The sequence below is a fragment of the Nanorana parkeri genome, unplaced genomic scaffold, assembly GCF_000935625.1.
Source record: "Nanorana parkeri isolate BGI_ZX_2015 unplaced genomic scaffold, ASM93562v1 scaffold73, whole genome shotgun sequence".
NCBI lineage: Eukaryota > Metazoa > Chordata > Amphibia > Anura > Dicroglossidae > Nanorana > Nanorana parkeri.
The window spans coordinates 2,488,435-2,501,197 of record NW_017306341.1 but is presented as its reverse complement, the minus strand read 5'-3'; the positions used below and the strand labels follow the sequence as shown (position 1 = coordinate 2,501,197).

The following is a 12,763-nucleotide window of genomic DNA, read 5'->3' as shown; positions in this document are numbered from 1 at the left end:
TTTTTTTGTAGTCACTTTCATTAAAGTTTAGTGGATGTCAGAATGAAGTCAGCCCAGGACAGATTTACTTCCTACAACAAAACAAGTTAATCCATATGAAGGATTACAGTCCTCTCTGCTCCATATGGTGTGTCCTAGTCTGACTTGCATCTGATAATAATACTGGATTCTGGCCCCAGAGTCCAACGAAAATGCAATCACCCCCGCATTACCAATGTATTGGGGGAAATATACAGTATCTGTATGCATGCATTTTAAAAACTAAATAACACTTCTGTACCCCATACAAATGTTGGTCTCAATGAACAGCAATAGCTATATACATATAATAAATTACACTTTTAAAAGTACATTAATAAATATTACCCATTATGAAAGCTCAGTCATACCAGAAAAACAGGCTTAGTGTGGTTACAATTAGAAACTGGAATTAATTCAGTTGATTAAAAACAAAACACACCATTTAATTAGTAGAAGACATTAAGTATGTAACATGGAGCTCAAACAATACAAACCAGCTACATTTTTTTAATAACTTAAAAGCATGGAGCATTTCAGCAAATATGGCAAGGACAGATACTGAGGTTTGGTTTTTGTTTTAACTATATTTTGGTCACATGCTGTTTTCTCATTCACTAATCTGGGGATTTTATTATATGAGTAATTTAACTTCACTGCATCTTAAAGGGCTGCACCATGTATTTATGACAGTAAGCTAAAGTAAACTGCCATTGGTGTCTTCTCATTTTACAAATGCCTGTTGCCTGGCTGTCTCTTTTTTTTCAAAATGTTACAAACCCATAACAAGTATGCAGATTAGGACTTCTGACTTTCCTGATCTACATGCTTTTTCTAGCTCAGTGACACATGGCAAATTAGATCTTTCATTAAAAATAAAAACTGGTGATCCTGCCATGAAGGTCCTTGTTGAGAGACTTTCTGTTATGGTATGACAACAGTTGTGCTCCTACCTTGTCACCCTGTCACATGCACACCACAAATAGGTGTGCCCAGACATCACTGGGTCCACCGTAGTCACTATTTCGCCAGGAAGGCGGCTCCATGCTGTTTGACCGGCTTGATGCTGGCTTCCCGGCCAATCAGCATGGACCCAGCTTCCCGGCCAATCAAGAAGCCAGGCAGTGGGTATTTACGCGCTACCCGGCTTCTTGAATGGCCGGGAAGCTGGCTCCATGCTAGAGGAAGTACTGGTATCAGTACTCAGTATTGGCGAGTACCGAAGGGTACATTTCAGTACTCGTACTTGATAGTGAAAGAACAGTATCGGTGCATCCCTACTAATAAGGCAAGGGATGCTAAATTTGGCAGATGGATCTTAGTAATGCAGGCCCCAGAGATATGAGAGGACCTTGTAGCTGTTGTAGTGGTGAGAGCCCCACATTACTGGTGTTTGTTATAGCTGCTGCAGTTCTAAATAAATACCTTCATCCCCTTCTGACAAATACTCAGCATCGCTGAGAATTTCAGGTATATTGGCTCTACGAACTGCACGAAAACAGTGAACAGGAGACAGAACTGTAATGCATGGACAAGACAAGTGTGCCTACATTTCTTAACAATACCAGTTATAATAATACAAGGACTAGAGTAGGTTATAAAATCATTTATTACAAGATGGCTAAAACACAAGTTGCCATTATTTGTCACGTCACAGCAGAAGGCCTGTGAGACACTTCCAGTCTGAGCAAAGTCATTACTGTGACAAGTTTTGATAACTGATGAGCAAAAAGGACACAACGTTCTTATTGTACAACCCCCTTTAGATTTATCAACTGTCAAGGATTTATCCAAACAGTCTATTCAGTTTGTTTTCAAGTAGGTCTTCCACTACCAGGATGTTGGAAAATCTAAATGGGATTGCGTGATCCAGGTTGTGTCGTTGCATGGATCCGTAGACCTGAGATCTACATCCCGCTAAGCTGCGTTCACTTTGACAGGCAACTGTGCATGTTTGTTCATCGTTATGGAGGTGAAGTACAGAGCACATAACAAGTCAACAAAGGCCCGCACATTTTAAGACCAAAAGTGTAGATGTATGCGTTTCTAGCTCCCTGATGTGTGGGCCTGCACTATGGTGCAATGTGCCTTACAGTAACCTCAGTTCATCACAGAGATGAATAGTGGTCCACTGATAGCCAGTGATGGCTGTCAAATGTCAGTGCAGCTCAGCAGGCGATCTGGATCTTCATGTCCATGTAGATCAGGGGTGTCAAACTCAATTTAATTGTGGGCCGCATTAACATTATGGTTGCCCTCAAAGGGCCTGTAAGACTATATAAATGTAATTGCCTCTGCATTCGATTATCATTGGTTTTAGTAATAACTTAATACCCAGATCTGAAAGTAGAAGTCTAGGAAATGGCCTAGTGGGCCGGATTCGGCCCCTGGGCCTTGAGTTTGACACATGTGATGTAGAGCCACTCGTGAAAAGCACAGTCACTTCTACCGTTTACATAACTGGCTTTTCAAGGCGGGACTGGTGATGACACAGATAAAAGGAAGGATATGCGTTACATCCATACCTTCATCATCCGACATGTCCAAAACCTCGTTCATTGTTTCTGGGACATTCATTTTATGTTTTTCAGTCACCATCTGTGAAAGAAAAAAGCAAGAGAAAACATTACATCCCATATTAGACTCGGGCGTTTAATAAGCCAAATATGACAGCAGAGCAGTAACAATGCAGCGGCTTCACATGTTGTGTGTGTATACTCTACAGGCTGCCAAAAATAAAAAATAAACAACAGAACCTCTCCCTGGTGTTTCAGCAGAGTTCTGATGCTAACTCAGAGCATATGCGTTCTAAACCCTTTCTGAGCCTGACATCGATACACCCTATTTATCACTTCAAGGCCTGCATTACATTTTTTGTAACTTGTACAGGTTAAAGCATGGGTTATGTATGTAATCCGTCCTACTAAAATCAAATTATAAACTAGAGCAAACATGTAAGACCCTTCTTGGCTGTCTTGGTAAAGTTTAGTTAAGGGAAACTTTTGCCTGTTCTCCTAACCTTCATTACTGGTTTTGAACAAACTGATAGGACCAGATGGACATCTGGATTTAATGCAACAATCTTTAAAGCTAAGATGCAGGGAAGAAGCCATAGACACAGTTGAAACATAGATACAGAAACAGTTTTAACTTCCAGTGGATTTGTAATTCTTTTCAGCTAGTCTTGTAATCCTGCCAGACAGCACAGCCTGATCCTTTGCCTCTAGTGAGGCAGCAGCAAAGCTTAGTCAAGAATATACCCCCCTGTCTGCTGACTGGACACTAAAGTGGTAGAGGCACACTAATAAGACTACCCCCCTCCCTTGCTCACTTCCCTAGTCATCAGGTTCTCAGCCAGCACATCTGTAATGCAGCAGGGCCTGACTGGCTGTAATTTATCCATTGTGTTGTGTTTAGCACTTGAATGCATTATTAAGATTTAATTGCTGAGTTTAGTGTCACTTTAATGTGTTACCGCAGCTCTATGGGGGCATGGGATAACTTCCTTGCTCTTAACTTATTCTCAAGCCTATGAGCAGGAAAAATCATTTTACAATCCACTGTAAATGTGATTATTGTGTTTTTGAATAAGACACACATACACTGAGTGTATTCTTCAATATATGTTATTAGGCAAATATCTCCCATCCAATGTTCTTGGGAAGATATCTACCAGTCAGACTATGTCTCACCTATCAGCAGCTTTCCCATTAAAAATATTCCATACAGTACAATATAGAGACATAATTAGATGAGTTGACTCACAATTGTCATCAGGGTTTCCTCCGTCACCACTTTCAGTGTATCCACCACTGAAATATAACCCAGTCGGCGAGCTATAGCCAGAGCAGTGTTGCCATTCTGTCGAAAAGTAAAAAAAAAAAAGCCACAACAATGTTTATATAATTAATAGCCAGATAACAAAATTATTATAAGAATGGCTGTATGAGCAGAGATGTATTCTTCTGTATGCATATGGACTGTGGACTTTCCTGTCTCACTTCCCTACCTGCATCATATAGACATTACACAATAACTTTCCCATTGCAGGCAGTGCTCTGATGACATACATTTGGCTGTCACGAATACATAAGGATGTTAGGATTGACAGACAATATCCTGTATGTAGTACATGTATCTAAATTATCTGCATTGGACTCTAGTAGGCAAACAGTGAAATGCAGTAATGACACAAACATTCTACTGCCACAGTGCAAAAGTCTTACAATTCAGAAGATAAATTTAGAGTAGAGGATTTTAAAGTAAATATGTGCTTTGCTAATGCAAGTTCCCGTTTAATGGTAGCCTACTTGCTGTAATACGTTAAGGAGAATTATGGGGAGAGTGAAATACACTCATCTCCATACTTAGAGATGACATGCAAGTTCAAGAACTGAATAATCACAAACCACTGATCATTCAGTTTTCGATCTTCTCACTGAAGAGAGCTATGACTGTCAGTCACCGCTCCCTGCAGGGATTCCCACCTTCTCCTCTCCGTTTCTCCAGCATGACTGAAGGAACAGAGGGGGCAGGGGACGGGTGGGCTATAGAGAGGCAGAGCAAGCTGTCAATCAGGCAGGGGGGTGTATCCTGACAATATTGTCAGGATTTCTCCTGGCCGTAGTGCTGCTCTGCACTGTCAGCATATAGCAGGTAATAGCCCGCTATATCCTGAGTTTTGGGTCACAGGAGGACGTTAGTAAAGGTCCTCCTGTGACCCTGAAGAGAACTTTGGCCAACTTTGGGTCATAATTCTCTTTTAACTTTCCTTTGCTCCCCTGCTCTTAAAATACCCATTAATTTTGGGTATGGGGATCAATGAAATATTTTTTTTTCCGCCTTATGTGGCAGTGCTGGTGCTTGGTGATTAGCTGCTCATGGACCCAGTATTGTGACATGGGAATAAGGAGAGAGTCATCAGCTCCAAGGTGTACCTACTAAGCTGAATGAGCAGAAATAAGCCAGTAAGAGGAGTTATGTGGAGCTTATCTGATATGTAGTGAACCAATTCAAAGAATGTTTTAATAGTTTATAAACTACATCATGTTATCATTTTAACAAATTGAATCTAGTTAAAAATGAACGATTCAGATATCCATAGTAGCAGAATTTTTTCCCCCCTTCCTAACCTGCAACTGAAAAAAAGAAGTCTGGAATCCTGGTATCAGAAGACACTTTTTTTCAATTGTTTTTGGTTTTTGTAAGATATTAGAAACTGTTTATCCACTTACCACTGTGACTTCATTGGGGGAAGCACCATGCTGGAGCAACGCGTTAATGATATGGGTATGTCCTTGCTGAGCAGCCTGATGTAGAGCAGTGTATCCATTCTGAAAAGCAGAAACTCATAATTATCTTAAGTAACTTTGCAAGCCATCAACTGTTTTCAAAGGTAACTGATTTACTAAAGACAAACAGGTTGTTCACTTTGAAGAGGAAGTTTCCCCTTAGTTTAGTGAATGAGGTGAAGATCTGTTGACTTCCATCATCCAATCATGTGCAAGTAAAAATACGGTTTGTTTGTTTTAATCTTCCTTGCGCATGATCAGGTATTCTTTGCAAAGTGAAATTTCACTACAATCACCAAGCTAAGAGAAACTTCCCCTGCAGAGTGCACATTCCTTTGCAACGTGAACAGCCTATTTGCCTTGAGTAAATCAACCCCAATGTGTCAGTGATAGCATAGGTAGTTCAAGCATAAAAATACCCCTAACATAGTAGAGTAGTGGAGGGACCTAACTGAAACTCTAGCCATGTTTTGTTTTCCTTTTTCAGGTTTTACTGTGGTCTTTGGCACCACTGGATGGTTACCTTTAATTTCCTGTCCTGGGTGCCATGTTGTCAATGGAACAGGAAATGAGGAGATTACTGCAGACAGGTGGGCAGCAATGCAAACCCAATCTTCCCCACCCTATCCAAAACTAAAAAAATATTGTAGGTTGGAGATCCACTACGAGCAGGGGTTGTGATTCTAAAGGCTCAACTTAGTAACATTCTGGCATTGATAGCTTGTATACGATAACATTTAATTGTATTCTTTCCATAAATATATGTGCAACTTACTCTGGTTTTGGCATTTACTTTAGCACCGTGCTGCAGCAGGAAATTCACCATTTTAATGTTCCCGTAATGACTTGCCACATGCAAAGGAGTATATCCCATCTGCAATACATCAGGAAAAGACAAGTGGTTAATGCTTAGGGGTGACATGCTTCTGATGATCATTTTGCATTGTAAATATTACAATTAACACAATTAAAATGCATATTGGTTATTTGCTCATAATATTCTTTCCATTTAAATCAACACCATGGCTTACTGATCTCTTGTGAATACATTTTTTTTCAAACTAAATTCTTCTGCTGTTTGGCCAGCTTTACAAAATGTTTAGCACTGACTGGTTCTTTATAACTTGCTTACTGAATATGCCCAAGTGAGTCTATACAGTATACATAATGTCTTACTGGCTTTGTCCATTAAAACACAATTCATCTAATTTATTGTGTGAGGCCCTCTTTTACAATACAAAACTTGATAGTACTGGCCATAACAGGTGTAAGAAGGTAGATTACCTTTGTTGTACCGTCAGTGCCTGCTCCATTATTGGTCAGAACCTGGGCCACCCCCACTCTATCCTCCTGTGCTGCCAGATGAAGAGGCGTGAGCCCACTCTATAATTGCAAATTTAGGAAATATCAGTACACAATACATAGTAAGAAGTGTATAAAATATGATGAAACCACTAAATACAACATTCTAACATGTTTAGCTACTTTTGTTGTAAAGAGAGGGCAGTTGATGAGTTATCCAGCACCATGTATCCAGCACTACTAATATATATTTGTGCTCATGACCCCTGTAAAACATGCTAGTTACAGATGAACTCCGGGGAGAGATAAAACATAATTCAATACAGTTGTGTTTCATTTTAAAAAGTAATGTATTTTTTATATAGCTAGCATAAGTACCTGAATCTGTTGTGATATCAGTCTTGTGTAACCCCTTGCACTTAGACTGGGAAAGGGGGTTACATTAGGTGCCACTCAGTCTCTGCTGGGCAACAGGTTTACCACCTGTGGCAGTGTTGTACCCTGTGCCCCATTAAGGAAATTACCCCTCACTTCCTGATCTAGCGGCTGATACCCATTTATTCCTCTTTAATAAGGTCCCAGGCAGCAATAAAAACCAAACAGAGGTTCTAATTCACCCCATTCTCTATCCAACAAAGACAGGTTTTGGATAGACAACCCATACATCTGTAGTCTACCGTCGATGGAACAATTTTCCTGAGGCTCACAAACTTCAGTATATTCTAGGCTAAAATAACATTTAAGACGTTTTGATTGATGTTCATTTTGTAACATTTCTTTGCCAAGAGCAATAGAAGAGTTGTGCCCCAGGGACCAAAGCTGAATTCAAACTAGATTTCCCTGCTTGATGCAATGACTGGGCCATGGATTTATTCAGCTAAATGTTATTCACTTTGGCTGCCACAGCTGCGTATCTACAGAGATAGGAGACATTTTAGGAAGCCGCAAGCTAATTCTTAGCATTGTTATCTAAAAACGATAGGGTGCCTTGGTACTGAGTCCAAATGTGATGCTGTGTGGGGTCTGTATGTTTTCTCTGTCTCCACATGGCTTCCTTGACCCAAGTTCAAAGACATACTGATAAAATTAGAAGTGTCCATGGACACCCATGTTAAAATAAAATAGACAACAAGCACCTGGGGGAAGGAAGCTATATAAACAAATAAAACTTTCTGAAATGTAGTTCTGCAGCATAAAATGGACCATTATTTGCTCATTTATACATAATTAAACTCTGCCTTCCTTCACAAATTTGATGCTGAACAGGCAGAGAAGAAATGTGATTCGACTATCAACTGCACATCACTGTACTTGCTTCAGAGACAGACATCAGGACTACCAGCAACATGGTTAGCATCTCCTTTGGCCACAGTCAACCATTTCAAAAGCCTATATAAAGAGAAAGACTAATAATGGAAACTATTCACAAATGATCTCATCTCAGTGTCATGCCTTTTAATATAAAATCTGATGTGTGCATGGTTGCACTGCAATCATTCGGATGATTCTGCTGCATTCACAATTAGAGGCTAACCATGTTGCAAGGTATTAGCTGCTATTGCCCTTTATATGCTGACAGCGCAGGACCGCACTGCATTCGGAATGGATCCCAACAATATTGCCGGGATCTACCCAGCTGCCTGATTGACAGCTGGCTCTGCCTCTCTAGAGCCAGCGGTCCCCCCCCCCCTCCATTCGTCCAGTCAGTGGTGGAGGATGGGAGAGGAATCCCTGCAGGGAGCAGTGACTAACAGTAATTGCTCTCTGCAGGATGATCAGGAACTGAGTGATCGGCGGTATGGTATTGCTCAATAGAGCCGGCGCGTGACAGTTTCAGTCTCACACGTCGGCTCACACCATAATTCTCCTTTAATGCTATCTCCCCTGGCTACCTGACTTTGCCTGTTGTCTCTTTGGCCTCTGGGCTAGGTTTGTACTGTTGATATTTGCTTTATTTCCATCTACGGTACTGCCTAAGCTGCTGCTCTACTTTTCTCTGGCTAGCCAGTGCACAACAACATCTGGCAAGCATGCACTGATTGTCATCCGCATGGCAAAGAGGCATCCAAGGGTTGTGACCTGGGAGCATCATACAGCTAAATCTATACTTTTTATGCACTGTTCCTGCTAACCACCACATTCTCCCGAGATTAGGGAGCCCAAGCAGCTCATGCAACCTGATGGTGACCTGAAACACATGGCACGTCATCTGGGAAACAACAAGCAATATACAGTGGATGGAGTAGAAAATGCCTACATTCATATTTACATGCTCAATATTTAGTGTTCTAAAAACACCACATTTCCACCAACAAAGCAATTTAAAGCAGCAGAGTAAGCATTTTAAGGTTTACTGTTTATTTTTACTAGAGTGTACCTTTAAAACCACCTACACATAGTGGCATGTTTAGTGTCACATTGTAGCTGAGGCTGAGAATTTCATTGTGATCATACAACAATCTCCTATAGTTATGCATGCACACATGATAACTGCTGTAATCATTAAATAAAAAAAAAATGATAGTTTCCTCTAAAATTAGGCTTTTGCAAACACATATCAAGGAGAACAGATTGTACCTTGTTGCTAACATGGACATTAGCATTTCTTGTGAGCAGCAATGACACCATGTCCACATGGCCTTCTTGGGCGGCAAGATGAATGGGGGCAATTCCTTGCTTGGTCACTGCATTGGCATCTGCCCCATATTCCAGTAGTGTGGTGGCTATTTCCATCTGGTTTTTCTTTGCAGCAATGTGTAGAGGTGTGTACCCATTCTTTAAAGAAAGAGATATTGGTCATCAACATTTACAAGGTTATTGTACTTATTGGGCAGTGTAAATAAACATTCTGTCAATAATTGATAATAGATCCTGTAAACCTTAAATATTAAGCTTTAAATAAATCGCCTATGCTAGATTGTTAACCTATAACAAAATTAGTCAGTGCTTTCGATTTTCAGTTCTGGGCACTTAGGTTCAATTTCAGCTATGGAAGATATGCGACAGGAGTCAATGTTATCTTAATCTTACATGGATTTCCTTTGGGTATTCTGCTTACCTCTCACAATTCAAAAACCCCTTCTACATTAAAGGCCAACAGTGTCCAAGAATGTGAACAGGGGAGTGATTTAGTAGGCTAGTTGGCCTTAAAAGTTGCCGAAGCTCTAGATTTTACAGACTTAAATGACATAATGTAGAGAAAGCAGTTGCAAAATGATCACCACTGCCTGTGTTTACTGAACATAAATCACATCACTCGGATGTTAAGCAGCAGGGGCCTTGTGTGCTAACTCTACTACATGCTTGATTAAAAGATGAAAATCATATCACAGATCTGAAATCGCTGAATACTGTAATATCAATTCCTGATTGTTTCCTATGTGATCAGGATATACATAAAACCGTGTTAATAAACCATCTACTTGATCCTTCCATTTAAAGGTCAGCCTGAACCTACTCTCAAGTATATCAGATTAGCATGCACCAACTGACAGACCACATTTTATGAATGCCTGATGCCAGATACATTCTAAATATAATATTCACACTATAACTGACAATGACAAGTCAGTAGAGCCTCCTATCCAAATGATGCATTCCAGGTGATAACATGGTAACAATGAAATGTCTCACGATTCCAAAGGAGCAAGCCTACAATGTAAGGTACCGACATGAAGAAAAAAACAATAATTATACATTATAAATGAACCTGAATAATCAACTGTAATTCATCAAAATGATGAATGCTGGCACAAGGTTGGTTATTGTCTTGCCACTCCATGTGAGTCCCTGAGTGGCCAATCACCACAGACCAGTATTGTCACATGGATGGAAGGGAAGTAAGCTGCATGCCTCCCATACCACGAAGTACCAAGTATTTCTCTTAGCTCCTAGCAGCTGAGCATAGCAATAGGCGAGAGAAAGGAAGGTTGAGTATGTGCTGCAGTAGGGCCACCTGTAAAGATGCATGGGCAAACCAACAAATCTGGGATTCAGTAATGACTTGTAAACTCATAGCTGAACCTTGGTACTTGAAATCCTTTGGTTTGAAAGATCCTATGGAATGTGGCCCCAGACAGGTGAAGCTATGCTTGGGGCCTTAAGCCACAAAATAACTCATCCATTTATTTATTGTTAATGTACAGAATATTACTGGATATTGAGTTCTTATAGGTATATTAATCACCAGAGATTGTTTATCCAGGGAATATCCGATTGCCTTATGCGATCAGGAAGAATTTTTTTCCCCCTGTTGGAGCAAAATGAACCACAGGGAGGGGTTCCTCTGGATCAAAAGTGGGTAACAGTGGGTAATTGTGCGCATAGTGTTCTGTTTAGGCTTTTTTTTTTCATATCTCTATAGGTTTAAGACGTGTCTTTTTTCAACCTGACTAACTATGTAACTATGTTACACATCTATAACACATTCCGTAGTAATCCAGGTAGAGACACTGAATTTCCAATTAGCCTCAGCTTCTACAATTAGATATGAAATGATGACTCAGCAACCCGAAATTACTTGCCAAACACAGTCTACAGAAAATTACAACAACAGTTTACTGTATTTACTATAAATGTGGAACAGTGTAATGTAGATCTATGCTAGCACATCTTGCTGTAGTACTTATTCATCATAAAATACAGGGAGTGAATTCTTAGCCATTCATTGTACATTACTAAAATCATTACATGGTGGAAGAAGATTTGATTGCATAACTGTTATGGCATTTCAAGTTATTTACCTTTGCAGCTCCATGAGGGGATGCTCCTTTATCCAACAATAGTAATGCCACTTTCTGGTTATCATAGTGTGCCGCAACATGCAGTGGCGTTAGACCGGTCTAAAAATACATGCAGAAACAACCACTGTTATACTTTAGGTTATGTGAAGGATCTTAACATCCATGTCTGCTTGTTAGTTTATAAAGTAAAATTAGCTATGATGCACTTTCACACTATTACTGGGTAAGTAAGTGTAGATAGCCTGTCACTTGAAATACTGCTGGCACTGCTGGCATTGACACTTTTTAGATTGTTTTTATGAGATTCCACTGAAGCATTTAACCTGGCTTCTTCACCCCAATTGGTTTTGAGATTGCCACTCACACTGCTCTCAATGAGATCACCAGTCTATGTGGTCACACAGCACACAGCACCCCACACTTATACATTATAAATTACTGTATAGTACATAATTGAAAGGAAACGTTATTTTGTTTAGCACATGTATGCTTATATAGGACGCCTATTTTTAAGGGGAATTTATAATAGTTTTGTACATATATTCTTTATTTATTATGGTCAGGACTAAAAAAGGTTACACATATTATTATTTAAATCAGATGAATAGGAAATGCTGCTTAAAATATTTAGCATCCATCTTTTGAGCAAGGAGATGAAACTTTAAAGTGAATCTGTGCTTTGCAAGGTTCACTTTATTACAGATGTCCACAGAAGCATATACTTGGCTTTCTTTCTCTCCACAACTGCTGAGAGTAAAAGCAAATCTACAAGTTACCGTAGTTATAGCCCACACATAGCTATGGACTCTTCTGTGACAGCACTTATTGGCCCAGTGCGGTCACATGGTTTTATCACATGTTCCTAATTACCAGGAAGTTTTTTTTCTTCTTAGGATCCAATTGCTAAATGGAGGAGTGAGAGAATAAAGAAAAGGTATTTGCTGCTGGGAAAGGGGGCGCTAAAAGAAACCTGTTGCCTTGCCCTAAATAGTCAAAGCACAGGTTTGCTTCTTTAAGCAACTTCTACGTATTTACAAGTTGTTAGCCTTTCTGCTGAAAAGAGCATTATGTTCACAGACTTCAGTAGCTCAAACTGTAGTTTACACACAGTGATAGATCATTTATCCCCGTAACTCATCCCTTATCAGACCCCTCTGTCCTAAATGTCAAACTGGACCTCAAGATAGGCATCCACTGCTGTGCTATTTTACTAAATCATAGTACTATGGGAATCCTTTGCCATGCCTTTGTCAAAATTATAATTTAGGAAACAAAGGGTAAATCTTCATTCCCTGATACTCTGCACTAAGCTGCAACATGGATGATCTCTGGTTAAACTCTACATTAACAGAAAAAAGGGAAATGATGAGTGTATAAAGAGAGTTTACACATTAAAAAATAATAATATAT

The 12,763-nt window shown here is 39.8% G+C and overlaps 1 protein-coding gene across 1 annotated transcript in view; it reads right to left on the bottom strand.

The window, feature by feature from the left end:
* Nucleotides 1-12,763, bottom strand: part of ANK3 (ankyrin 3) — a 260,705-nt gene that overhangs the window by 118,304 nt on the left and 129,638 nt on the right. The window contains exons 16-23 of the mRNA XM_018576669.1: nucleotides 11,354-11,452; nucleotides 9,189-9,386; nucleotides 6,594-6,692; nucleotides 6,085-6,183; nucleotides 5,253-5,351; nucleotides 3,784-3,879; nucleotides 2,544-2,616; nucleotides 1,444-1,506 (exon numbers count right to left, since the gene is read on the bottom strand). Coding sequence (XP_018432171.1) covers nucleotides 1,444-1,506; nucleotides 2,544-2,616; nucleotides 3,784-3,879; nucleotides 5,253-5,351; nucleotides 6,085-6,183; nucleotides 6,594-6,692; nucleotides 9,189-9,386; nucleotides 11,354-11,452 — 826 coding nt within the window. The remainder of the gene's footprint in view (nucleotides 1-1,443; nucleotides 1,507-2,543; nucleotides 2,617-3,783; nucleotides 3,880-5,252; nucleotides 5,352-6,084; nucleotides 6,184-6,593; nucleotides 6,693-9,188; nucleotides 9,387-11,353; nucleotides 11,453-12,763) is intronic.